At 42.0% G+C, this 26405-nt stretch overlaps 1 protein-coding gene across 1 annotated transcript in view; it reads left to right on the top strand.

Moving 5' to 3' along the window:
* Positions 1 to 418: 418 nt before the first annotated feature.
* Positions 419 to 26405, top strand: part of LOC140522576 (uncharacterized) — a 60059-nt gene continuing 34072 nt past the window's right edge. The window contains exons 1-6 of the mRNA XM_072637965.1: positions 419 to 455; positions 628 to 888; positions 6541 to 6674; positions 12152 to 12458; positions 17953 to 18213; positions 23702 to 23962. Coding sequence (XP_072494066.1) covers positions 419 to 455; positions 628 to 888; positions 6541 to 6674; positions 12152 to 12458; positions 17953 to 18213; positions 23702 to 23962 — 1261 coding nt within the window. The remainder of the gene's footprint in view (positions 456 to 627; positions 889 to 6540; positions 6675 to 12151; positions 12459 to 17952; positions 18214 to 23701; positions 23963 to 26405) is intronic.

Raw genomic sequence — 26405 nt, 5'->3', positions numbered from 1 at the left:
GATGGTTACTGTGAGTATTTTGGATTGGTGGATAGAGAGGTCTCCTTAAAGTCACAGAGACATAGATTGAAGTATCATCTCTGACACAGCCTGGCTAGGTGATCCTCGGCGAGTTGCTTCACGCCTTTGTGCTCTGGGACACTCTGTAAGACTAAAAGAGGCAGAGAGCATGCCAACTTCCACCACTAAAGGGGAGTTTTCTCACCTGATATTTCGCTGTTAGTGAAGCACAGGTTACACATTGTTGGTGAAGAACCTATTTCCTAACACTAAAAAAATGGAGAAGTCAAATGTGCATGGTATTTTTAGAAGGGTATCTCGAGAGCAAAGTCTTTCCTGCAGCACCTTCCTAAGTAATTCTTTGGGACTCCTCATGGAGATAAATCTTCATGAGGAAGTAAGAGCTGGATATCCGAGAATGAGACGATTGGCTGAAACCAAGAAAGAAACCGTTGGTGGGATTATTTTTGCACACGTGACACAAGAGATAAAATAGATGATGTGTACATTAACAAGATCAAGTCATAAAGTTGGGTAGTCATTGGAGTCACATGTCATGAGACATTTCAATCATATGTCAGGTGGGTAAAAGTGATGTACAATTTTGCTCCACTATTTCCTTTTCAGACGAATCGACCATCAGTTCTCGGGAAAACGACAGTTACAGACGTCCTAAAGATGTGACCGTGAACTTGACTCATCCTGTCCAGTCACTGCCAGTGAGCAAAAGCCTGTCACGATCGACACGCGCTAGGCCGAGTCCTGCCCAACGTGAAGAAGGAGCTGGAGCTGGAAGTGGCCCTGAGAACGCATACGCGGCTGCGATTCCACAAGCCAAACCCGTCCCTCAGAGGCACGGTGAACGACAGCTCCCTCCACAAACAGAAGGTAAAGAAGCTCATGGAGAAGCCTCTGCAGTTGGCATGATGAATTTTGCATGGGTCGCTGCTTTTCTCAAGTTGTCACATTGCAGTCTTTATTGCAATAGATAAGAAAGAATCAATGACAAATCATGCGATGGCAAAATTCATGCTTATTGCTAGTCTCATGCAGCCTACAATCCAGCAGGTCTTTTGGGACAGGGATTTTGTTTTCACCCTTAATCAGCGGGACATATTCCACAAGCACTGACCACTGTCATAAAGAAGTCTTCTCCGGGATAACCGTGATTTCTTCCTTGCCTACTAAAGTATTTAACAAGCTAAAGAATTCGGCTTCTAGCAATGAATATTCACCTCAAATATCCATCTGAGAGAGATGTTCTCCAGTTTTGGATTTTGACGGTTCTCTTCCCCAAAGCTTCATGTTAATCAATTTGCCTTTTCCTAGATAATGAAAACATCTAGTGTGTTGAGTGCAAGACTGATAAATACTTGCAAAGAGATGGGGGCTTGCATTGCTTCACTGTTGATCTGTTGTTACAGGGAGACCCAAGAGAGTGCTTAATCCCCTAACGTTTTTGTAGTGCAATGTTTTCAAAGCAAATTGCTGGCCATGGAAAGACTGCTTCCTACAACATTCCCTGATCACCGTTGGTTAAGCGTGTTAGGGAAACGGCGGGCAAGCACGCTGTCTCAGTCCAGACAGTCACAGTGTGGAACTCCCAGATCCAAATTAGACGTGAGGTCCAAGCCGCAATGAGGTTTGGATGAGGAAAGCCCACATTCTTCCCACACGTGCAGATACCCACATAGACACAGACACAGACACACACACACACACAGACACACAGACACACACACACACACACACACACACAGAGAGCATTCTTATTTGTGTATTCATCCGTAAGGCTTCCCCAGGGACGGACGAGTGCCCACCTGCTGTATAGGGCACCCAAGAAAAAGGTAAGTTGCCAGCAATAGCTTCCAGGTTTGTTTGACATGATCCCTGTGTCTCCCTGCATAGTCTCAATTCCTTAACCCAAGAGTTTTCCTTATTTATTGTAGAATGGGGTTGTGTTTTACCTTCCTTTCCAAAGACCCCCATGGCATCAGAGAAATGACCACATGACTTGCCCTGGACTTTGTGTTGAGTGAGAGAGGGTTGATTGGGGTAGGTTTAGCGTGGTACAGATATGTTGAACTTTAATCATGACAACTCGTATCCAACACTAAGGAATAGAAACTCTAAGTACAGAATCGCAGTAATTGCTGCTATGAAATTAGATAGAATGGAGTCCATTTGTCCTACCAGGGAATATCTTTGTCAGGCTGTCCTTACAAACTGCAGAAATGATGATCATCGTGTCCTATTCAGGTTTCAATGTTTCAGTTGATTGTGTTCCAATACAAGTTGTTGACCTGGGGCGTATGCACTTCTCTCCTCCTCATCTAGAGAAGTTCTGTCAGTCTTTTCATTCTTGTGCATTTCACTGCATGCCACCATATTCTTGTCTACGTCTGAGGCAACTGACACTTTTACAGTGAATTCCACATGAAGTGCTGGTGTATTCTCTGCATCACTTGCTGTCGTGTTTCTTGGCCTAATCCGAGTAGCTGAGAGAGTTACTTAGTGATTCAGATCGCATGTTTTTGACTTCGCCTTGCAATATGACATCAAGGAAGAAGACTTTTTTCCTACTTCTTTTGAGATGGTCCTTCTTAGTGGTTTCCATTTTAAGACTTAGGTTTTGTTCCCTCTCTCTTCTGAGATCATCAGATTGCTTTTTGTCATTTCCGAAGGAAAAATAATCCTGGCACTTCCTCAGACCTGATTCTTTGTCTGTGAATTTCGTTCAGAATTCATGTGTCCGGTAATGAGTTCAGTTGAGAAATGACGTTCTCTTGTAAATACGTTTCTATCCTGGTGGTTACATTGAGAAAACCCAATAAGATCCCTTTCATTCAAACGAGCTTGTTCTGCAGATGACATGCTATGATGCAAGTCCATATGCCACATTTCCTTTTATTGCCAGAGATTAGACTTGTAAGCCACTGCGAGCAATTCCTTCCCTTGACCAGGGCAGGTTAGTACTTTCTGTGAAAGGAAGGTTTCAGAGAACTGACAAGACCACCGAAAGCAGAAGTGATTTGTGAAGAGTCACCCCAGCAATAGCTAAAGCACGGCTGAGACTCCCCATCAAGCCTTGCTCGTTTCGGAGTCAGATGCCCCTCCACACTGCCTCTCAAACTTCATTCGTCTCTCTCTCTGATCTCCTGGCTGCTGAAGCCTTTGCCTACTGATTCCCAATGTGTACGAAATCAAACGCCAACTGAAGAAAATGTGCAATGACCTTCTTCTTTCCCCAAATCGTACAAGTCTCCTTACTAAAACCTCTGAATTTTTAGACCCTTGAACGATTAGAAAGATTTCATTGCGTGAGGCCAAAAAATCATGAGCAAAGAGCAGCCATCAGGAAGTCCTAAACGACCACAGTAGTACATGGCTTCATTAGAAGCAAGAAGAGAAAGGAACCAGCGATCCCTTGGCTTTCATCAATTTGACGGTGGAGATGAGGAGGGTCTCCCTCTCGAATTCGAATTTTCTTTATTTTTTTCATCCAGATACAAGTTTCCCTTCCCCATATTCATTTCCCCACGAGGAGTGGATGGTGTCGCTTCGCGTCATTCTAAGCAGCTTGTGGCTTGCTTTCCTGCATGTTGGCATCGAGTTACGTAGTCCAAGGATGTTTTCAGGAGGTGACCACAGGATGACATAGAAAGTTCAAAAAGAAATTCCCTGTTACTCCTCAGAGTAAGTCACGTGCTTGTAAATGTTTCAGACGGGAAGACCTCTTGACTACTCAGGACTTTGACAGTCCAACCCTAAGCAGCCTTACTTAATCCTGCTCATCTTCACACTCATCTTCAAACCAAACAGATACCTCTGCACAAGATAAGTCTGCACAACTTGCTGCCCAGTGTTCCCTCTTTGTATCCCTTCAGGTCATCTCTTGAACTCTCTCTTCCTTCAGAAACTGTGCGTGGTGTAAGCTCCGGGACTATTTCCTGCATTTTCCTAGTTTTCCTGACAGTTATGTCTCATCCTACCGATTTGTTGGTTGCTTTGGAATGGATACTTGTTATAAAGAATGTGAGTTAATATTACAGAGCACACATGACTACACGCATGAATATGCAATGCTTCCCAAGTTTGCGAAAGGAGACACAAGGGTCCTTGTTCTTTAGGAACTCCTGAGAAAGAGAAATAGAGATGAAACTGTGGGCAGAAACGAAACGAATTCTATGTTCATTGAGCCCAAGGAACCATGATTTCATTGTTCTGGATGCTGCTGTGGATGTTGTGGAAAGTGAGAGAGATTGAGCCCTCATTGCCCTCTGCCTATGTTCTGAGTTCCGTATAGTCTGCTTTATTCATTTCTGCCGGGGGAAAGTCATCTGCCTATGGCCATGTTTGGAATGATATCCACACAGAATATGCACATACGAACAAATATGGCTCAGCTGTAGCTGCAGAAGCTATCCCTCTCTCCTGGAAATTCAAGATGGGATCCAGTTGTCACCAGAAATTGAGTGTCTCTCTCTTCAGTTTGCCAAGGCTGCCAGCCTGCGTGTCCTTTGCTCCCAAAGAGGACCAAAGTGGCGTAACTACGCCAGAGTCAAGATTCCACGTGTCCGACTGTGGAGGATCACACCAACGGTTCCTTTGGATTGTCCACCACAAACATGCACGATTACGCAGTGTGCATAGTTGAGTTCGGTACTCCCAATATGAGTATCCCGCTGTTCCTTGCAGCTGTCTCAATTGTGCTTCGTTCACAGAGCACAAAACCTTCTGTGATGAGGGCAGGCGACGATGAATGCTCGTGTGTCAGTGTATCCCAGGACACACAGTCAATTCCACAATTCTTAAGAGAGCATTTGAGAGTGTCCCTTTATGGACTCTTCTAAGCCCCATGTGAATACTTCCCTTCGGGAGTACCTCGTAAAATGGCTTTTCTGGTAGCGCCAATTTGAGATTCAACATCACCATCCCAAATGGAGTTGGAGAGGTTGAATACTTGGCAGTTTAGTTCCAAGTAAGGATCACAAGGCCTGGAAACTTAACCTACCTTGCCAGATGATCTTCAGTACCTTAATAAGAAAATTCAGATGGAAGCGACTCAGTTCCCTGGCATGGCGCTGGTCTAGTGACCAGGTTTCAGAGGCACACCAGGGTCCATTAGCTCTTCTCTCCCATAGGTTCCTCTGGAGCCTGCCAAGCAATGAGCTTGTTCTGCCAATGCGTGGGTCAACCTCCTTCGCAAGGCTATGTTGCTGTGTAAGTTGCAGGAAGAGGAAGACAGAGAAAAAGACTGTCAGCTTTCGCAGTCAAGATGCCATTGATAATCTGGGAGTCAACAGCTTCCGTAGAGTCTTAGGCTTATTGCAAGATAAAATTGCCAGAGGACTTTATGGAAATACCTCTAGCACTGGGAGAGTATAAAGGAGGAAGGAAATTGGGGAAGAATAACTTGCAGGAATGCCATGATTGAAGGAAGTGTCAGAGAAAGTTGAAAGCCAAAGAAAGAAAATGTGGATTCCCTCCTCTGCTGTTTCGATCACTTTCTTACGTCATAGTCCTCTAGTTGCACTTTTGTGCCCTCTGTGTATAGAAGTAGTCTTCTCATCTTTTCAAAGGAAACGCTTAAGCTCGGTAAACTGCGATTTTCATGCTGAAGTGATTGTGGGTACTGAAAGTGAAAAGATTAATCTGTAGCAAGTTAAATGAGTGAATTAAAAGCAATCTTGTCATGTGACTAAAGTAGCTGGAATGTGACAAGATTATTGCGACTAAACATAGAGCAAATGGGAGGTCCTTACAGAAAATAATGTCAGTGAACGGATGGTTACTGTGAGTATTTTGGATTGGTGGATAGAGAGGTCTCCTTAAAGTCACAGAGACATAGATTGAAGTATCATCTCTGACACAGCCTGGCTAGGTGATCCTCGGCGAGTTGCTTCACGCCTTTGTGCTCTGGGACACTCTGTAAGACTAAAAGAGGCAGAGAGCATGCCAACTTCCACCACTAAAGGGGAGTTTTCTCACCTGATATTTCGCTGTTAGTGAAGCACAGGTTGCACATTGTTGGTGAAGAACCTATTTCCTAACACTAAAGAAATGGAGAAGTCAAATGTGCATGGTATTTTTAGAAGGGTATCTCGAGAGCAAAGTCTTTCCTGCAGCACCTTCCTAAGTAATTCTTTGGGACTCCTCATGGAGATAAATCTTCATGAGGAAGTAAGAGCTGGATATCCGAGAATGAGACGATTGGCTGAAACCAAGAAAGAAACCGTTGGTGGGATTATTTTTGCACACGTGACACAAGAGATAAAATAGATGATGTGTACATTAACAAGATCAAGTCATAAAGTTGGGTAGTCATTGGAGTCACATGTCATGAGACATTTCAATCATATGTCAGGTGGATAAAAGTGATATACAATTTAGCTCCACTATTTCCTTTTCAGACGAATCGACCATCAGTTCTCGGGAAAACGACAGTTACAGACGTCCTAAAGATGTGACCGTGAAGTTGACTCATCCCGTCCAGTCACTGCCAGTGAGCAAAACCCTGTCACGATCGACACGCGCTAGGCCGAGTCCTGCCCAACGTGAAGAAGGAGCTGGAGCTGGAAGTGGCCCTGAGAACGCATACGCGGCTGCGATTCCACAAGCCAAACCCGTCCCTCAGAGGCACGGTGAACGACAGCTCCCTCCACAAACAGAAGGTAAAGAAGCTCATGGAGAAGCCTCTGCAGTTGGCATGATGAATTTTGCATGGGTCGCTGCTTTTCTCAAGTTGTCACATTGCAGTCTTTATTGCAATAGATAAGAAAGAATCAATGACAAATCATGCGATGGCAAAATTCATGCTTATTGCTAGTCTCATGCAGCCTACAATCCAGCAGGTCTTTTGGGACAGGGATTTTGTTTTCACCCTTAATCAGCGGGACATATTCCACAAGCACTGACCACTGTCATAAAGAAGTCTTCTCCGGGATAACCGTGATTTCTTCCTTGCCTACTAAAGTATTTAACAAGCTAAAGAATTCGGCTTCTAGCAATGAATATTCACCTCAAATATCCATCTGAGAGAGATGTTCTCCAGTTTTGGATTTTGACGGTTCTCTTCCCCAAAGCTTCATGTTAATCAATTTGCCTTTTCCTAGATAATGAAAACATCTAGTGTGTTGAGTGCAAGACTGATAAATACTTGCAAAGAGATGGGGGCTTGCATTGCTTCACTGTTGATCTGTTGTTACAGGGAGACCCAAGAGAGTGCTTAATCCCCTAACGTTTTTGTAGTGCAATGTTTTCAAAGCAAATTGCTGGCCATGGAAAGACTGCTTCCTACAACATTCCCTGATCACCGTTGGTTAAGCGTGTTAGGGAAACGGCGGGCAAGCACGCTGTCTCAGTCCAGACAGTCACAGTGTGGAACTCCCAGATCCAAATTAGACGTGAGGTCCAAGCCGCAATGAGGTTTGGATGAGGAAAGCCCACATTCTTCCCACACGTGCAGATACCCACATAGACACAGACACAGACACACACACACACACAGACACACAGACACACACACACACACACACACACAGAGAGCATTCTTATTTGTGTATTCATCCGTAAGGCTTCCCCAGGGACGGACGAGTGCCCACCTGCTGTATAGGGCACCCAAGAAAAAGGTAAGTTGCCAGCAATAGCTTCCAGGTTTGTTTGACATGATCCCTGTGTCTCCCTGCATAGTCTCAATTCCTTAACCCAAGAGTTTTCCTTATTTATCGTAGAATGGGGTTTTGTTTTACCTTCCTTTCCAAAGACCCCCATGGCATCAGAGAAATGACCACATGACTTGCCCTGGACTTTGTGTTGAGTGAGAGAGGGTTGATTGGGGTAGGTTTAGCGTGGTACAGATATGTTGAACTTTAATCATGACAACTCGTATCCAACACTAAGGAATAGAAACTCTAAGTACAGAATCGCAGTAATTGCTGCTATGAAATTAGATAGAATGGAGTCCATTTGTCCTACCAGGGAATATCTTTGTCAGGCTGTCCTTACAAACTGCAGAAATGATGATCATCGTGTCCTATTCAGGTTTCAATGTTTCAGTTGATTGTGTTCCAATACAAGTTGTTGACCTGGGGCGTATGCACTTCTCTCCTCCTCATCTAGAGAAGTTCTGTCAGTCTTTTCATTCTTGTGCATTTCACTGCATGCCACCATATTCTTGTCTACGTCTGAGGCAACTGACACTTTTACAGTGAATTCCACATGAAGTGCTGGTGTATTCTCTGCATCACTTGCTGTCGTGTTTCTTGGCCTAATCCGAGTAGCTGAGAGAGTTACTTAGTGATTCAGATCGCATGTTTTTGACTTCGCCTTGCAATATGACATCAAGGAAGAAGACTTTTTTCCTACTTCTTTTGAGATGGTCCTTCTTAGTGGTTTCCATTTTAAGACTTAGGTTTTGTTCCCTCTCTCTTCTGAGATCATCAGATTGCTTTTTGTCATTTCCGAAGGAAAAATAATCCTGGCACTTCCTCAGACCTGATTCTTTGTCTGTGAATTTCGTTCAGAATTCATGTGTCCGGTAATGAGTTCAGTTGAGAAATGACGTTCTCTTGTAAATACGTTTCTATCCTGGTGGTTACATTGAGAAAACCCAATAAGATCCCTTTCATTCAAACGAGCTTGTTCTGCAGATGACATGCTATGGTGCAAGTCCATATGCCACAGTTCCTTTTAGTGCCAGAGATTAGACTTGTAAGCCACTGCGAGCAATTCCTTCCCTTGACCAGGGCAGGTTAGTATTTTATGTGAAAGGAAGGTTTCAGAGAACTGACAAGATCACCGAAAGCAGAAGTGATTTGTGAAGAGTCACCCCAGCAATAGCTAAAGCACGGCTGAGACTCCCCATCAAGCCTTGCTCGTTTCGGAGTCAGATGCCCCTCCACACTGCCTCTCAAACTTCATTCGTCTCTCTCTCTGATCTCCTGGCTGCTGAAGCCTTTGCCTACTGATTCCCAATGTGTACGAAATCAAACGCCAACTGAAGAAAATGTGCAATGACCTTCTTCTTTCCCCAAATCGTACAAGTCTCCTTACTAAAACCTCTGAATTTTTAGACCCTTGAACGATTAGAAAGATTTCATTGCGTGAGGCCAAAAAATCATGAGCAAAGAGCAGCCATCAGGAAGTCCTAAACGACCACAGTAGTACATGGCTTCATTAGAAGCAAGAAGAGAAAGGAACCAGCGATCCCTTGGCTTTCATCAATTTGACGGTGGAGATGAGGAGGGTCTCCCTCTCGAATTCGAATTTTCTTTATTTTTTTCATCCAGATACAAGTTTCCCTTCCCCATATTCATTTCCCCACGAGGAGTGGATGGTGTCGCTTCGCGTCATTCTAAGCAGCTTGTGGCTTGCTTTCCTGCATGTTGGCATCGAGTTACGTAGTCCAAGGATGTTTTCAGGAGGTGACCACAGGATGACATAGAAAGTTCAAAAAGAAATTCCCTGTTATTCCTCAGAGTAAGTCACGTGCTTGTAAATGTTTCAGACGGGAAGACCTCTTGACTACTCAGGACTTTGACAGTCCAACCCTAAGCAGCCTTACTTAATCCTGCTCATCTTCACACTCATCTTCAAACCAAACAGATACCTCTGCACAAGATAAGTCTGCACAACTTGCTGCCCAGTGTTCCCTCTTTGTATCCCTTCAGGTCATCTCTTGAACTCTCTCTTCCTTCAGAAACTGTGCGTGGTGTAAGCTCCGGGACTATTTCCTGCATTTTCCTAGTTTTCCTGACAGTTATGTCTCATCCTACCGATTTGTTGGTTGCTTTGGAATGGATACTTGTTATAAAGAATGTGAGTTAATATTACAGAGCACACATGACTACACACATGAATATGCAATGCTTCCCAAGTTTACGAAAGGAGACACAAGGGTCCTTGTTCTTTAGGAACTCCTGAGAAAGAGAAATAGAGATGAAACTGTGGGCAGAAACGAAACGAATTTTATGTTCATTGAGCCCAAGGAACCATGATTTCATTGTTCTGGATGCTGCTGTGGATGTTGTGGAAAGTGAGAGAGATTGAGCCCTCATTGCCCTCTGCCTATGTTCTGAGTTCCGTATAGTCTGCTTTATTCATTTCTGCCGGGGGAAAGTCATCTGCCTATGGCCATGTTTGGAATGATATCCACACGGAATATGCACATACGAACAAATATGACTCAGCTGTAGCTGCAGAATCTATCCCCCTCTCCTGGAAATTCAAGATGGGATCCAGTTGTCACCAGAAATTGAGTGTCTCTCTCTTCAGTCTGCCAAGGCTGCCAGCGTGCGTGTCCTTTGCTCCCAAAGAGGACCAAAGTGGCGTAACTACGCCAGAGTCAAGATTCCACGTGTCCGACTGTGGAGGATCACACCAACGGTTCCTTTGGATTGTCCACCACAAACATGCACGATTACGCAGTGTGCATAGTTGAGTTCGGTACTCCCAATATGAGTATCCCGCTGTTCCTTGCAGCTGTCTCAATTGTGCTTCGTTCACAGAGCACAAAACCTTCTGTGATGAGGGCAGGCCACGATGAATGCTCGTGTGTCAGTGTATCCCAGGACACACAGTCAATTCCACAATTCTTAAGAGAGCATTTGAGAGTGTCCCTTTATGGACTCTTCTAAGCCCCATGTGAATACTTCCCTTCGGGAGTACCTCGTAAAATGGCTTTTCTGGTAGCGCCAATTTGAGATTCATCATCACCATCCCAAATGGAGTTGAAGAGGTTGAATACTTGGCAGTTTAGTTCCAAGTAAGGACCACAAGGCCTGGAACCTTAACCTACCTTGCCAGATGATCTTCAGTACCTTAATAAGAAAATTCAGATGGAAGCGACTCAATTCCCTGGCATGGCGCTGGTCTAGTGACCAGGTTTCAGAGGCACACCAGGGTCCATTAGCTCTTCTCTCCCATAGGTTCCTCTGGAGCCTGCCAAGCAATGAGCTTGTTCTGCCAATGCGTGGGTCAACCTCCTTCGCAAGGCTATGTTGCTGTGTAAGTTGCAGGAAGAGGAAGACAGAGAAAAAGACTGTCAGCTTTCGCAGTCAAGATGCCATTGATAATCTGGGAGTCAACAGCTTCCGTAGAGTCTTAGGCTTATTGCAAGATAAAATTGCCAGAGGACTTTATGGAAATACCTCTAGCACTGGGAGAGTATAAAGGAGGAAGGAAATTGGGGAAGAATAACTTGCAGGAATGCCATGATTGAAGGAAGTGTCAGAGAAAGTTGAAAGCCAAAGAAAGAAAATGTGGATTCCCTCCTCTGCTGCTTCGATCACTTTCTTACGTCATAGTCCTCTAATTGCACTTTTGTGCCCTCTGTGTATAGAAGTAGTCTTCTCATCTTTTCAAAGGAAACGCTTAAGCTCGGTAAACTGCGATTTTCATGCTGAAGTGATTGTGGGTACTGAAAGTGAAAAGATTAATCTGTAGCAAGTTAAATGAGTGAATTAAAAGCAATCTTGTCATGTGACTAAAGTAGCTGGAATATGACAAGATTATTGCGACTAAACATAGAGCAAATGGGAGGTCCTTACAGAAAATAATGTCAGTGAATGGATGGTTACTGTGAGTATTTTGGATTGGTGGATAGAGAGGTCTCCTTAAAGTCACAGAGACATAGATTGAAGTATCATCTCTGACACAGCCTGGCTAGGTGATCCTCGGCGAGTTGCTTCACGCCTTTGTGCTCTGGGACACTCTGTAAGACTAAAAGAGGCAGAGAGCATGCCAACTTCCACCACTAAAGGGGAGTTTTCTCACCTGATATTTCGCTGTTAGTGAAGCACAGGTTACACATTGTTGGTGAAGAACCTATTTCCTAACACTAAAAAAATGGAGAAGTCAAATGTGCATGGTATTTTTAGAAGGGTATCTCGAGAGCAAAGTCTTTCCTGCAGCACCTTCCTAAGTAATTCTTTGGGACTCCTCATGGAGATAAATCTTCATGAGGAAGTAAGAGCTGGATATCCGAGAATGAGACGATTGGCTGAAACCAAGAAAGAAACCGTTGGTGGGATTATTTTTGCACACGTGACACAAGAGATAAAATAGATGATGTGTACATTAACAAGATCAAGTCATAAAGTTGGGTAGTCATTGGAGTCACATGTCATGAGACATTTCAATCATATGTCAGGTGGGTAAAAGTGATGTACAATTTAGCTCCACTATTTCCTTTTCAGACGAATCGACCATCAGTTCTCGGGAAAACGACAGTTACAGACGTCCTAAAGATGTGACCGTGAACTTGACTCATCCTGTCCAGTCACTGCCAGTGAGCAAAAGCCTGTCACGATCGACACGCGCTAGGCCGAGTCCTGCCCAACGTGAAGAAGGAGCTGGAGCTGGAAGTGGCCCTGAGAACGCATACGCGGCTGCGATTCCACAAGCCAAACCCGTCCCTCAGAGGCACGGTGAACGACAGCTCCCTCCACAAACAGAAGGTAAAGAAGCTCATGGAGAAGCCTCTGCAGTTGGCATGATGAATTTTGCATGGGTCGCTGCTTTTCTCAAGTTGTCACATTGCAGTCTTTATTGCAATAGATAAGAAAGAATCAATGACAAATCATGCGATGGCAAAATTCATGCTTATTGCTAGTCTCATGCAGCCTACAATCCAGCAGGTCTTTTGGGACAGGGATTTTGTTTTCACCCTTAATCAGCGGGACATATTCCACAAGCACTGACCACTGTCATAAAGAAGTCTTCTCCGGGATAACCGTGATTTCTTCCTTGCCTACTAAAGTATTTAACAAGCTAAAGAATTCGGCTTCTAGCAATGAATATTCACCTCAAATATCCATCTGAGAGAGATGTTCTCCAGTTTTGGATTTTGACGGTTCTCTTCCCCAAAGCTTCATGTTAATCAATTTGCCTTTTCCTAGATAATGAAAACATCTAGTGTGTTGAGTGCAAGACTGATAAATACTTGCAAAGAGATGGGGGCTTGCATTGCTTCACTGTTGATCTGTTGTTACAGGGAGACCCAAGAGAGTGCTTAATCCCCTAACGTTTTTGTAGTGCAATGTTTTCAAAGCAAATTGCTGGCCATGGAAGGACTGCTTCCTACAACATTCCCTGATCACCGTTGGTTAAGCGTGTTAGGGAAACGGCGGGCAAGCACGCTGTCTCAGTCCAGACAGTCACAGTGTGGAACTCCCAGATCCAAATTAGACGTGAGGTCCAAGCCGCAATGAGGTTTGGATGAGGAAAGCCCACATTCTTCCCACACGTGCAGATACCCACATAGACACAGACACAGACACACACACACACACAGACACACAGACACACAGACACACACACACACACACACACAGAGCATTCTTATTTGTGTATTCATCCGTAAGGCTTCCCCAGGGACGGACGAGTGCCCACCTGCTGTATAGGGCACCCAAGAAAAAGGTAAGTTGCCAGCAATAGCTTCCAGGTTTGTTTGACATGATCCCTGTGTCTCCCTGCATAGTCTCAATTCCTTAACCCAAGAGTTTTCCTTATTTATTGTAGAATGGGGTTGTGTTTTACCTTCCTTTCCAAAGACCCCCATGGCATCAAAGAAATGACCACATGACTTGCCCTGGACTTTGTGTTGAGTGAGAGAGGGTTGATTGGGGTAGGTTTAGCGTGGTACAGATATTTTGAACTTTAATCATGACAACTCGTATCCAACACTAAGGAATAGAAACTCTAAGTACAGAATCGCAGTAATTGCTGCTATGAAATTAGATAGAATGGAGTCCATTTGTCCTACCAGGGAATATCTTTGTCAGGCTGTCCTTACAAACTGCAGAAATGATGATCATCGTGTCCTATTCAGGTTTCAATGTTTCAGTTGATTGTGTTCCAATACAAGTTGTTGACCTGGGGCGTATGCACTTCTCTCCTCCTCATCTAGAGAAGTTCTGTCAGTCTTTTCATTCTTGTGCATTTCACTGCATGCCACCATATTCTTGTCTACGTCTGAGGCAACTGACACTTTTACAGTGAATTCCACATGAAGTGCTGGTGTATTCTCTGCATCACTTGCTGTCGTGTTTCTTGGCCTAATCCGAGTAGCTGAGAGAGTTACTTAGTGATTCAGATCGCATGTTTTTGACTTCGCCTTGCAATATGACATCAAGGAAGAAGACTTTTTTCCTACTTCTTTTGAGATGGTCCTTCTTAGTGGTTTCCATTTTAAGACTTAGGTTTTGTTCCCTCTCTCTTCTGAGATCATCAGATTGCTTTTTGTCATTTCCGAAGGAAAAATAATCCTGGCACTTCCTCAGACCTGATTCTTTGTCTGTGAATTTCGTTCAGAATTCATGTGTCCGGTAATGAGTTCAGTTGAGAAATGACGTTCTCTTGTAAATACGTTTCTATCCTGGTGGTTACATTGAGAAAACCCAATAAGATCCCTTTCATTCAAACGAGCTTGTTCTGCAGATGACATGCTATGGTGCAAGTCCATATGCCACAGTTCCTTTTAGTGCCAGAGATTAGACTTGTAAGCCACTGCGAGCAATTCCTTCCCTTGACCAGGGCAGGTTAGTACTTTCTGTGAAAGGAAGGTTTCAGAGAACTGACAAGACCACCGAAAGCAGAAGTGATTTGTGAAGAGTCACCCCAGCAATAGCTAAAGCACGGCTGAGACTCCCCATCAAGCCTTGCTCGTTTCGGAGTCAGATGCCCCTCCACACTGCCTCTCAAACTTCATTCGTCTCTCTCTCTGATCTCCTGGCTGCTGAAGCCTTTGCCTACTGATTCCCAATGTGTACGAAATCAAACGCCAACTGAAGAAAATGTGCAATGACCTTCTTCTTTCCCCAAATCGTACAAGTCTCCTTACTAAAACCTCTGAATTTTTAGACCCTTGAACGATTAGAAAGATTTCATTGCGTGAGGCCAAAAAATCATGAGCAAAGAGCAGCCATCAGGAAGTCCTAAACGACCACAGTAGTACATGGCTTCATTAGAAGCAAGAAGAGAAAGGAACCAGCGATCCCTTGGCTTTCATCAATTTGACGGTGGAGATGAGGAGGGTCTCCCTCTCGAATTCGAATTTTCTTTATTTTTTTCATCCAGATACAAGTTTCCCTTCCCCATATTCATTTCCCCACGAGGAGTGGATGGTGTCGCTTCGCGTCATTCTAAGCAGCTTGTGGCTTGCTTTCCTGCATGTTGGCATCGAGTTACGTAGTCCAAGGATGTTTTCAGGAGGTGACCACAGGATGACATAGAAAGTTCAAAAAGAAATTCCCTGTTACTCCTCAGAGTAAGTCACGTGCTTGTAAATGTTTCAGACGGGAAGACCTCTTGACTACTCAGGACTTTGACAGTCCAACCCTAAGCAGCCTTACTTAATCCTGCTCATCTTCACACTCATCTTTAAACCAAACAGATACCTCAGTTAGTCTGCACAACTTGCTGCCCAGTGTTCCCTCTTTGTATCCCTTCAGGTCATCTCTTGAATTCTCTCTTCCTTCAGAAACTGTGCGTGGTGTAAGCTCCGGGACTATTTCCTGCATTTTCCTAGTCTTCCTGACAGTTATGTCTCATTCTACCGATTTGTTGGTTGCTTTGGAATGGATACTTTTTATAAAGAATGTGAGTTATTATTACAGAGCACACATGACTACACGCATGAATTTGCAATCCTTCCCAAGTTTACGAAAGGAGACACAAGGGTCCTTGTTCTTTAGGAACTCCTGAGAAAGAGAAATACAGATGAAACTGTGGGCAGAAACGAAACGAATTCTATGTTCATTGAGCCCAAGGAACCATGATTTCATTGTTCTGGATGCTGCTGTGGATGTTGTGGAAAGTGAGAGAGATTGAGCCCTCATTGCCCTCTGCCTATGTTCTGTGTTCCGTATAGTCTGCTTTATTCATGTCTGCCGGGGGAAAGTCATCTGCCTATGGCCATGTTTGGAATAATATCCACACAGAATATGCACATACGAACAAATATGGCTCAGCTGTAGCTGCAGAAGCTATTCCTCTCTCCTGGAAATTCAAGATGGGATCCAGAAATTGTCTCTTCAGTCTGCCAAGGCTGCCAGCGTGCCTGTCCTTTGCTCCCAAAGAGGACCAAAGTGGCGTAACTACGCCAGAGTCAAGCTTCCACGTGTCCGACTGTGGAGGATCACACCAACGGTTCCTTTGGATTGTCCAACACACACATGCACGATTGCACCGTGTGCATAGTTGAGTTCGGTACTCCCAATATGAGCATCCCGCTGTTCCTTGCAGCTGTCTCCATTGTGCTTTGTTCACAGAGCACAAAACCTTCTGTTATGTGGGCAGGCGACGATGAATGCTCGTCTGTCAGTGTACCAGGACACACAGTCTATTCCCAAATTCTTAAGAGGGCACTTGAGAGTGTCCCTTTATGGATTCTTCGAACCCCCATGTGAATACTTCCCTTCGGGATTTTCTCGTAAAATGGCTTTTATGGTAGCGGAAATTTGAGATTCAACATCATCATCTCACATGGAGTTGGAGGGTTTGAAATCTTGGCAGTTTAGTTCCAAGCAAGGACCACAAAGCCTGGAACCTTATCCTATCTTGCCAAATGATCTTCAGTATCTTAAGAAGAAAATTCAGGTGGAAGCGATTCAGTTTCTTGGCATTGTTCTGGTCTACTCTCCAGGTTTCAGAGGCACACCACGGTTCATTACCTTTTCTCTCCCACAATTTTCTTTGGATCCTCCCAAGCAATGAGGTTGTTCTTTCAATATGTGGGTCAATCTGCTGAGGAAGGCTATGTTGCTGTGTATGCTGAAAAAGAGAAAGACAGAGAAAAAGACTATCAGCTTCAGCAGTGAATATGCCATTGACAGTGTGGGAGTCAACAGCTTCAGTAGAGCCTTAGCCTTGTTGCAAGATATAATTGTGAGAGGAGTGAATATAAATAGCTCTACCATTGAGAGAATATTAAGGAGAAATGTTTTGGGCAATAACACCTTGAAGGAATGCCTTGATTGAATGCCATGTCAGAGAAAGTTTTTAGCCACAGAAAGTAAATGTGGATTCCCTAGTCTGCTGCTTCTATTGCTTTCCTCCATCGTAGTCCTTTAGTTGCACTTTTGAGGCCTAGTGTAGAAATAATCTTATTATATTTTAAAAGGAAATGATTAAGCTCAATAAACTGTTATTTTCACGGTGAATTGATTGTGGGTGGTGAAAGTTAAAATATCGGTGTATAAAACATTAGATTATTGAATAAAAATCAATCTTGCCATGTAATTAAAATAGTTCAAATGTTACAATATCATTGTAGCAAATGGGAGGTCGTTACAGAAAATAAAGTAAGTGAACGGATGCTACCTTTGAGTATTTTCTGTGATAAATTGTTTGAACATGGTGCATAGAGAGCTCTCCTCAATGTCACAGAGACAGAGATTGAAGTATCTTCTCTGGCACATCTTGGCTAGGTAATCCTCGGCACATTGCTTCACCTGTTTAGGACACCCTTTAAGACTATGTGTGGCAGAGACCATGCCAAACTCCATTACTAAAGAGGAATTTTCTCACCTGATATTTCGCTGTTAGTGAAGCACAGGTTGGACATTGTTAGTTAAGAATCTGTTCCTTGACAGTAAAGAATTGGAGAAGTCAAATGTGCATGGTACTTTTAAAAAGCCTATTGCAAAAGAAAAGGCTTTTCTCAAGCATCTTATGAAGAAATCCTTTGGGACTACTCATGGAGATAAATCTTCATGAGGAAGTAAGAGCTGATTACCCAAGAAAGAGACGACATGCTGAAAAAATGAAAGAAACAATTACTGGGATTTTTTTTTCTCACGTGACACAAAAGATAAAACCGATTATGTGTAAATTAACAAGATCAAGTCATAATGCTCGGCAGTAAATTTGAGTCATATGTCAAGACACATTCAAGTCTTTTATCAGGTGGATAAACTGATGTACTATTTAACTCCACTATTTCCCTTTTAGATGAATCTACCATTAGTTGTCGAGAAAAGGACAGTTACAGACGTCCTCAAGATGTCACTGTAAACTTGAATCATCCCGTCCAGTCACTGCCAGTGACCAAAAGCCTGTCACGATCCATACGCACTGGATTGAGGCCTCTCCAAAGTGAAGAAGGAGCTGGAACTGGAAGTGGCCCTAAGAACGCATACAGGGCTGTGATTCCAGAAGCAAAACCCATAGCTCAAATTCCCGGGGAACGACAGCTCCCTCAAAAAACAGAAGGTAAAGAAACTAAAGGAGAAATCTCAGCACTTCACATTATGATTTTTCCGTGGATCACTTGTTTTCTCAGATTGTTACATTCCAGTCTTTATTACAATATACAAGAAAGAATAAGTGATAAATCTTGCGATGACAAAATTCATGCTTATTTCTCCTCTCGTGAAGCCTAGAATCAAGCAGATGTTTTTGGACAGGTATTTTCTTTCCTCTCTTACTCAGTGTAACGTATTCCACAAGCAGTAAGCATTGTCATAAATGTCTTCTCCGGGATAAAAACTATGATTTCCTACTTGCCTTTTTAAGTACTTAACAAGGTGAACAATTCGCCCTATATGAATTAATTTTTGCGCAAAATGTCCATCTCTGTGTAGTTTTTCTCTGATTTTGAATTCTTAGAGCTTGCTCTCCCAAAACTTCAGTTTAATCAATTTACCTTTTCCTGGATATAAAATGAACTAATTTGTTGAGCATAAGAGTGATAAATACTAGCATACAGAATGGCTGCTCGCATAACCTCTTTCTTTGATTTGGTTTAAAATTCCATCACGTCAGAGGGCTTAATACTCTTTCTTCTGGATTTATATTTTCAAAGGGACTTCCTGGCATGGGAGCACCCCTTCCTACAACATTCCTTAATCATCCTTGTCCATGGGCCTGTGTAAAATGGAGTTGAGCGACTCTAACAACTTGCTGTGTCAGTCAAGACAGCCACAATTTTGAACTCTAGAATCAAAATTAGAGCCGAGATCCAATCTCCATTGGGCTCGAGTGAGGCAAACACACATTCTTCACACACACACACACACACACACACACACACACGTACACGTACACGTACACATGCACAGCATTCTAGTTAGTGCATTCAACCCTGAGGATTCCCCACTCACTGATGAGTGCCCACCTGCTTTACAGGGCATCAAACAAAAAAAAAGTGTTTAGCCAGGAATAGCTTCCAGGTTTACTTTACATGATCCCTGTGTATCATTGCACAGTCTAAAACATTATAGCCCTAGCGTTTATTTATTTATTTTTATTTTATAGTGATGTTTTGTTTGTCCACCATTGGTGAAGAGCACCATGCCATCAGAGAAATGATGACATGACTTCCACTTGACTTTGAAATGGGAGAGGGCTGATATGATTAGGTTTAGTGTGGTGGCAATATTTTAAACCTTAATCATGAGAACTCATATCTAATACCAAGGAATGAAAATTCTAAGTACAAAATCTGAGTAATTGCTTCTATGAAATTAGATGAAATGGAATACATTTATCATACCAGGGAATATCTTTGTAATATTATCCTTACAACCTCCATAAATGATGATCATTGTGTCATATTCGGATTTCAATGTTTATGTTGGTTGTATTTCCATGGATTTGTTTGACCTGGGGCATATGGAGTTATTTCTTCCTAATCTTTGGAAGCTCTTTTAATCTGTTTAATCCTGTGAATTTCCCTTCATGCAATCATACTCTTGTCTACCTCTAAGGCAAGTGACAGTTTTACAGTGAATTTCACATTAACTGCTGGTGTGTTATCTGCATATCTTCCTGTCGTATTTCTTGGCCTAATCAGAGTAGCTTAAAGAGTTGCTTAGTGATTTATATCTCATTTGGGTTGACTTCCTTTTGCAACATGATGTCAAGGAAGACGACTTTTTTCCCACTTCTTTTGAGATGGTCCTTCCCAGTGGTTTCACACATTTAGAGTTAGGATTTCTTCTCTCTGTCTTTGGAGATAATCAGACTGATTCTGCCATTTAAAAAGAAAAAAAATAATCCTGGCACTGTCTTAGTCCTGATTCTTTGTCTCTGAAATTCTTTCAGGAATTCATGTGTCATGTAATGAAGTATATTTACAAAGTCCATTCTCTTGTAAATCTCTTTTCTCTTCTGGTGGGTATTTTCAGGAAACACAATAAGATCAATTTCAGTTTAATGAGTTTGTTATGAAGATGTCTTCCTTATGGCACCAGTCCGTATCACACAATTTTTTAGTGCTGGAGATTAGACATGTAATCCTCTGGGCTCCATTAACTTCCTTCACCAGGACAGGTTAGTACTTTCTGTCAAACTAAGGCTGCACTGAAACCAGAAGTGGTTTGTTAAGAGTCACACAGGCAATGTCAAAATCACGGGTGAGACTCCACCTCAGGCCTTCCTTATTCCGGAGTGACATGTCCATCCACATTGCCTCTCAAACTGCATTCATCTCTCTCTGATCCTCTGGCTCTGAAACCTTTGCTTATTGATTCCCTATGTCTTTCAAATTAAACGTAAACTGAAGAAAATAGGTAATAAACTCCATCTTTCAAATCAACTTACATGTCTCCTTGCTAAAACGTGGGAATGTTTAGAAACTTTAGAGAGGAGATTTCACAGCCTGATGCCAATAAATCATGGGAAAAGAGTAGACATCAGTAAGTCCCAAAAGTACATAGTAGTATATAACTTCATTGGAAATAGGAAGAGAGAGCAATCAAGGATTCCTTTGCTTTCATCAATATGGGGGAGGAGGGTATGGGGATGTGAGATTTTTTATTTCTATTCATCCAGGTACATGTTTCCCCTCCCCGTGTTTCCATCCCCACTGTATATGAAACTTCATTCGTCTCTCTGTGATCCCCTCGCTCTGATACTATTGGTTATTGATTCCCTCTGTGTATCAAATAAGATGCAAACTGAAGATACTGTGTAACAAACTTCATCTTAAAATAAAATGCCCTATCTGCTTAGTAAAAGTTGTTAATGTTCAGGCACTTGTAAGTTTTGGAAAGAGATTCCACAGCCTCATGACAATCCATCGTGGCAAAGAGTAGGCATCAGGAAATCAGAAATACGGACAGTAGTATATGGTTGACCTGGGGCTAATCTTTGGAAGTTCTGTTAATCTTTTCATTCTTGTGAATTTCAGTCCATGCAATCATACTCTTGTCTACGTCTGAGGGAACTGACATTTTTACAATGAATTTCATATGAACTGCTGGTGTGTTATATACATATCTTGCTGTCATGTTTCTTGGCCCAATCAGAGTAGCTTAGAGAGTTACTTAGTGATTCAGATCCCATTTACTTTGACTTCCCCTTCCAATACAGTACCAAGGAAGAGGACTTTTTTCCTACTTCTTTTGTGACATCCCTTGCCAGTGGTTCACATATTAACAGTTAGTTTTTCTTCTCTCTGTCTTTTGAGATAATCAGACTGGTTTTGTCTTTAAAAAAAATCATCCTCGTCCTGCCTCAGTATTGATTCCTTGTCTTTGAATTTAGTTCAGAAATTCATGTGTCTTGAAATGAGTTAAATTTAGAAATTCCGTTCTCTTGGAAATCACTTTTCTAAACTGGTGGTTAATTTGCCGAAACACAATAAGATCAATTTTAGTTTAATGAGTTTGTTGTGCAGATTTCTTCCCTATGATACAAGTGCATGTCATACAATCCTTTTTGGTGCTAGATATTAGACGTGTAATCCACTGGGATCAATTAACTCCCTTGAGCAGGGCAGGTTATTACTTTCTGTGAAAGTAAGTTTTCATTGAACTGACACAGGCAATAATACAATCACAGTTGAGACTCCAAGTCAGGCCTTCCTCAATACGGAGTCAGATCTCCATCTACACTGCATCTCAAACTTCATTCATCTCTCTCTGATCCCCTGGCTCTGAAACCTTTGGTTGTTGATTTCCTGTGTCTATCAAATAAAATGCAAACTGAAGAAAATATGTAATAAAATCCATCTTTCAAAAGACATGTCATATCTCCTTTCTAAAGCCTGTGAATTTTCGGACACTTTTAACTAGGGAAAAGATATTACATAGCCTGATGACAGTAAATAGTGACCAAAGAGTAGCCATCAAGAAATCATAAACTTGCATAGTATTACGTGGCTTCATTGGAACCAGGAGGAGAAAGCAATTCCATATGAACACTTGCGCTTTGGCAGTTCTTCATAAAATAGCTTCTTTGGCTAGTGTAAATTTTGCATTCAACATGACCAGCTTAAAGGGAGTTGGGCAGTTTGAATGCTTGGCAGTTCAGTTCCGAGTAAGGTCCACAGCGTCTGAAACCTTATCTTATCCTGCTAGATGATCTTCAGTACCCTAATAAGAAAATTCAGATGGAAGCGATTCAGTTCCCTGGCATGGCGCTGGTATGCTGTCCAGGTTTCAGTAGCACACCACAATCCATTACCTCTTCTCTCCCATAAGTTCCTTTGAAGTCTCCAAGCACTGAGCTAGTACTGCCTCCCCAGCAATGAGCTTGTTCTACCAATACGTGTATCAACCTCCTGAGCAAGGCTATCCTGCTGTGTAAGTTGCAGCAAAAGGAAGATGGAGAAAAACGCTATCAAATTTAGCAGTGAAGATACCATTGATAATCTGGGAGTCAGCAGTTTCAGTAGTGTCTTAGCCCCATATCAAGATAAAAGAGTGTGTCGAGAGAATATAAATAGCTCTACCATTGAGAGAGTAAAAAAGAGGAAAGATATTGGATAATAATACCTTGAAGGGATAGCATCATTGAATGAAGGATCAGAGAAAGTTTAAAGCCACAGAAAGTAAATGTTGATTCTGTCTTCTGCTGCTTCTTTCACTTTCCTAAAGCGTTGGCTTTTAGTTACAATTTTTAAGCCTAGTATAGAAGTAGACTTGTCATGTTTTTGAAAGGAATGCTTAAACTCTATAAGCTCTTATTTTCATACTAAATTGATATGGGGTATTGAAAGTTTAAAGATTAATTCATAAAAGTTAGATCATTCTATAAAAAGCTAAATTCTCATGTAATTAAAGTAGTTCAAATGTTAAAAAACTACATCTACTATATAGAGAGCAAATGGGAGTTCGTTCCAAAAAATAAAGTAAATGAAAGAATGCTAATTGTGAGTATTTTCTATGGCAAAATATTTGAATATTGTGGATAGAGAGCTCGCCTCAAAGACACAGAGACATGGCTTCAAGTGTCATCTCTGACACATCCTTGCTAAGGGATTCCTGGGCAAATTGTTTAACGTCTATGTTCTCTACGACACTGTGAAAGACTGTAAGTTGCACAGAAAGTGCCCACCTCCATTACTCAACTGAGAGTTCTCTGTAAATGAAGCACAGGTTGAACATAATTGGTTGAAAATCTATTTCCTAACCCTAAGGATTTTGAGAAGTCAAATGTGCATGTTATTTTTAAAAAGTTATCCCCAAAATAAAGCCTTTCCTTAAACATCTGGCTAAGAAATTCTTTGGGACTACTCATAGAGATAAATGTTCATGAGGAAGTAAGAAGTGGATTTCCGAGAAAGAGACGATAGGCTGAAAAAGAGAAAGAAACCATTATCGGTTACACATGAGACAAAATAGATAATGTGTAAATTAAGAAGATCAAGTCATAGAGCTCGGTAGTAATTTGAGTGACATCCCATGATAAATTTAAGTAATATGTCAGGTGGATAAAACTGATGTACCATTAAACTCCACTACTTCCTTTTCAGATGCATCTGCCATTAATTGTGGGAAAAAGAACAGTTACAGACATCCTAAAGATTTCACTGATAATTTGAATCATCCTTTCCAGTCACTGCCAGTGACCAAAAGTCTGTCAGGATCCACACGCTCTAGAGTGAGTCCTGTCCAAGATAGTGAATCACCTGGAGCTGGAAGTGGCTCTAAGAATGCGTACAAGGCTGTGAGTCCAGAAGCAGAAGCAGTCCTTCAAAATCACGGTGAACCACAGCTCCCTGGAAAAATAGAAGGTAAAGATGCTAATGAAGAAGGCTGTGCAGTTAACATTATGAAGTTTCCATGGGTCAATTTCTTCCAGAAATTCTTACGTTCCAATCTTTATTACAAGAGACAAGAGAAAATAAATGAAAAAGTCATGCAATGACCAAATTCATTTCTTTTTTCTCCTCTCATGCAGCCTAGAATCAAGCAGGTGTTTTCTGAGCAGGTATATTTATTTTCTCCTTTAGTCACTGTAACATATTCCACAAGCCCTGAAAGACAGTAACTTGGACCATTGTAATAAATTAGTCTTCTCTGGGATAACTGTGATTTGCTACTTCCCTTTCTAAATGTTTAACAAGTTAAACAATTCGGGTTATATGAATTCCCGTTCACAGACAATGGCCATATAGGCGTGGTTTTGCTCTCATTTTGAACTCTTTAGAGGTATCTTCCTCAAGCTGGAATTTAATCAATTTACCTTTTCTAAGATGTGAAATGACCCAGGTAGTTGATTATAAGAGTGATAAATACAAGCCTACAGGATGACTGCTTGCATAACTTCATTGTTGATTTGGTTTGATAGGGGGACACGTCAGAGGGCTTAATATTCTGACTTTATTCTAGTCTGATTTCTTCAAAGGGAGTTGCTGGCCATGGGAGAGCTGCTTGCTACAACATTCCCTAATCACCCTTATCGCAGGGCCTGGGAAAATGGGGGCAACGGACCCTATACCTTGCTGTGCCAGTCCAGACAGCCACAGCTTTTGAACTCCCGTATCAAAATCAGAGGTGAGATCAAAGTCTCACTGGGGCTCGCATGAGCCAAACACATATTCTTTCTCCCTACACACATACACGCAGAGCTTTCTACTTTGTGCATTTAACCCTAAGGATCTCCCTATTGCCAGATTTAAACTATATTTCTCTTTTTGAGGAGTTCTGAAAGAACAATGACTCTTGGGTCTACTTTAGCAAACTTGGGAAGGATTGCATATTCATGCATGTAGTAATGTGTGCTCGGTAACATCAACTCATATTCTTCATAACAAGTATCCATTTCAAAGCAACCAACAAATCGATATAATGGCACATAATTCTCAGGAAGACTGATAAAATGCAGGAATTTGTCCTCGAGCTTACACCACACAAAGTTTCTGAAGGAAGAGAGAGTTCTCTTTAAATCCCTTTTCTATTTGGGTGGTTACTTTCAGGAACCACAATGAGCTCAATTTCAGTTAAATGAGTTTGGTATACATGTGTCTTCCATGCTATAGCAGTCCATGGCACATGATTGTTTTTGTTTGTGAGACTAGGCTTGTAATTCCATTGGGAAGAACTAACTTCCTTGACCAGGACAAGTTAGTACCTTCTGTGAAACTAAGGGTCTCAGACAATGGGCTGGAGCACTGACAAGGTAGATGGTGTGCTAATAATCACACAGGCAACATCAAAATCACAGGTGGGACTCAAGCTCAGGACTTCCTCATTCTGGAGTCAGATCTTCATCCACACTGTCTCTCAAACTTCATTCGTCTCCCTCTGATCCCCTGGCTCTGAAACCTTTGGTTATTCATTCCCTCTGTCTACCAGAGAATATGCAAACTGAAGAAAATATGTAATCAACCTCATCTTAAGCCTCATAGCCAGAGAAAAAGTGTGCTGAGTGGATATAAATAACTCTATTATTTAGAGAGTGAAACGGAGGAGAGATAGTGGGCAATAATAACTTGAAGGGATGCCGTGGTTAAATGAAGGATGAGAGAAATTTTAAAGACCCAGAAATTAAATGTTGATTCTGTGTCCTTGTGTTGCGGTTACTTTCCTACATCATTGTCCTTTAGTTGCCCTTTTTGAGTCTAGTATAGAAGTAATCTTGTTATATTTTAAAAGGGAGTGTTTAAACTCTATAAACTGTTATTTTCATGGTAAATTTATTGTGGATGTTAAAATTCAAATGATTAATCTTTAAGAAGTTAGATGGTTCAAAAAAAAAGCTATCTTCCCATTTAATTAATGTAGTTCACATGTTACAAAATCGTTGCGACTATACACAGATCAAATGGGAGTTCGCCAAAAAAAGAAAGGAAGTGAACGGATCCTAATTGTGAGCATGTCTTGTGCAAAAGTACTTCAACATGGTGCATAACGTGCTGGCCTGGAAGCCACAACGAAATGGTTTCAAATGTCATCGCTGACACATCCCGGCTAGGTGATCCTGGGCAAATTTTTTAACCTCTATATTCTCAAGGAAACTCTCTAAGACTATAAGCTGTAGAGAAAGTGCCAGTCTCCATTGTTCAAGGGGAGTTTCCTCACCTGAGAGTTCTTTGCAAATAACATGCTGGGTAAAATTCATAGGTTCAGGGTCTGTTTTCTAATCCTAAGTAGTGAATGTCAAATGTGAATGTTAATTTTAAAAGTTTCTCCCAAAAGAAAAGCCTTGGCTGAAGCCTTTCCTTCTTAAGAAAT

Source organism: Notamacropus eugenii, chromosome 2 (assembly GCF_028372415.1).
Source record: "Notamacropus eugenii isolate mMacEug1 chromosome 2, mMacEug1.pri_v2, whole genome shotgun sequence".
Taxonomy (NCBI): domain Eukaryota; kingdom Metazoa; phylum Chordata; class Mammalia; order Diprotodontia; family Macropodidae; genus Notamacropus; species Notamacropus eugenii.
Note: the sequence above shows the minus strand (reverse complement) of the source record. Positions and strands in the feature narration are given on the sequence as shown.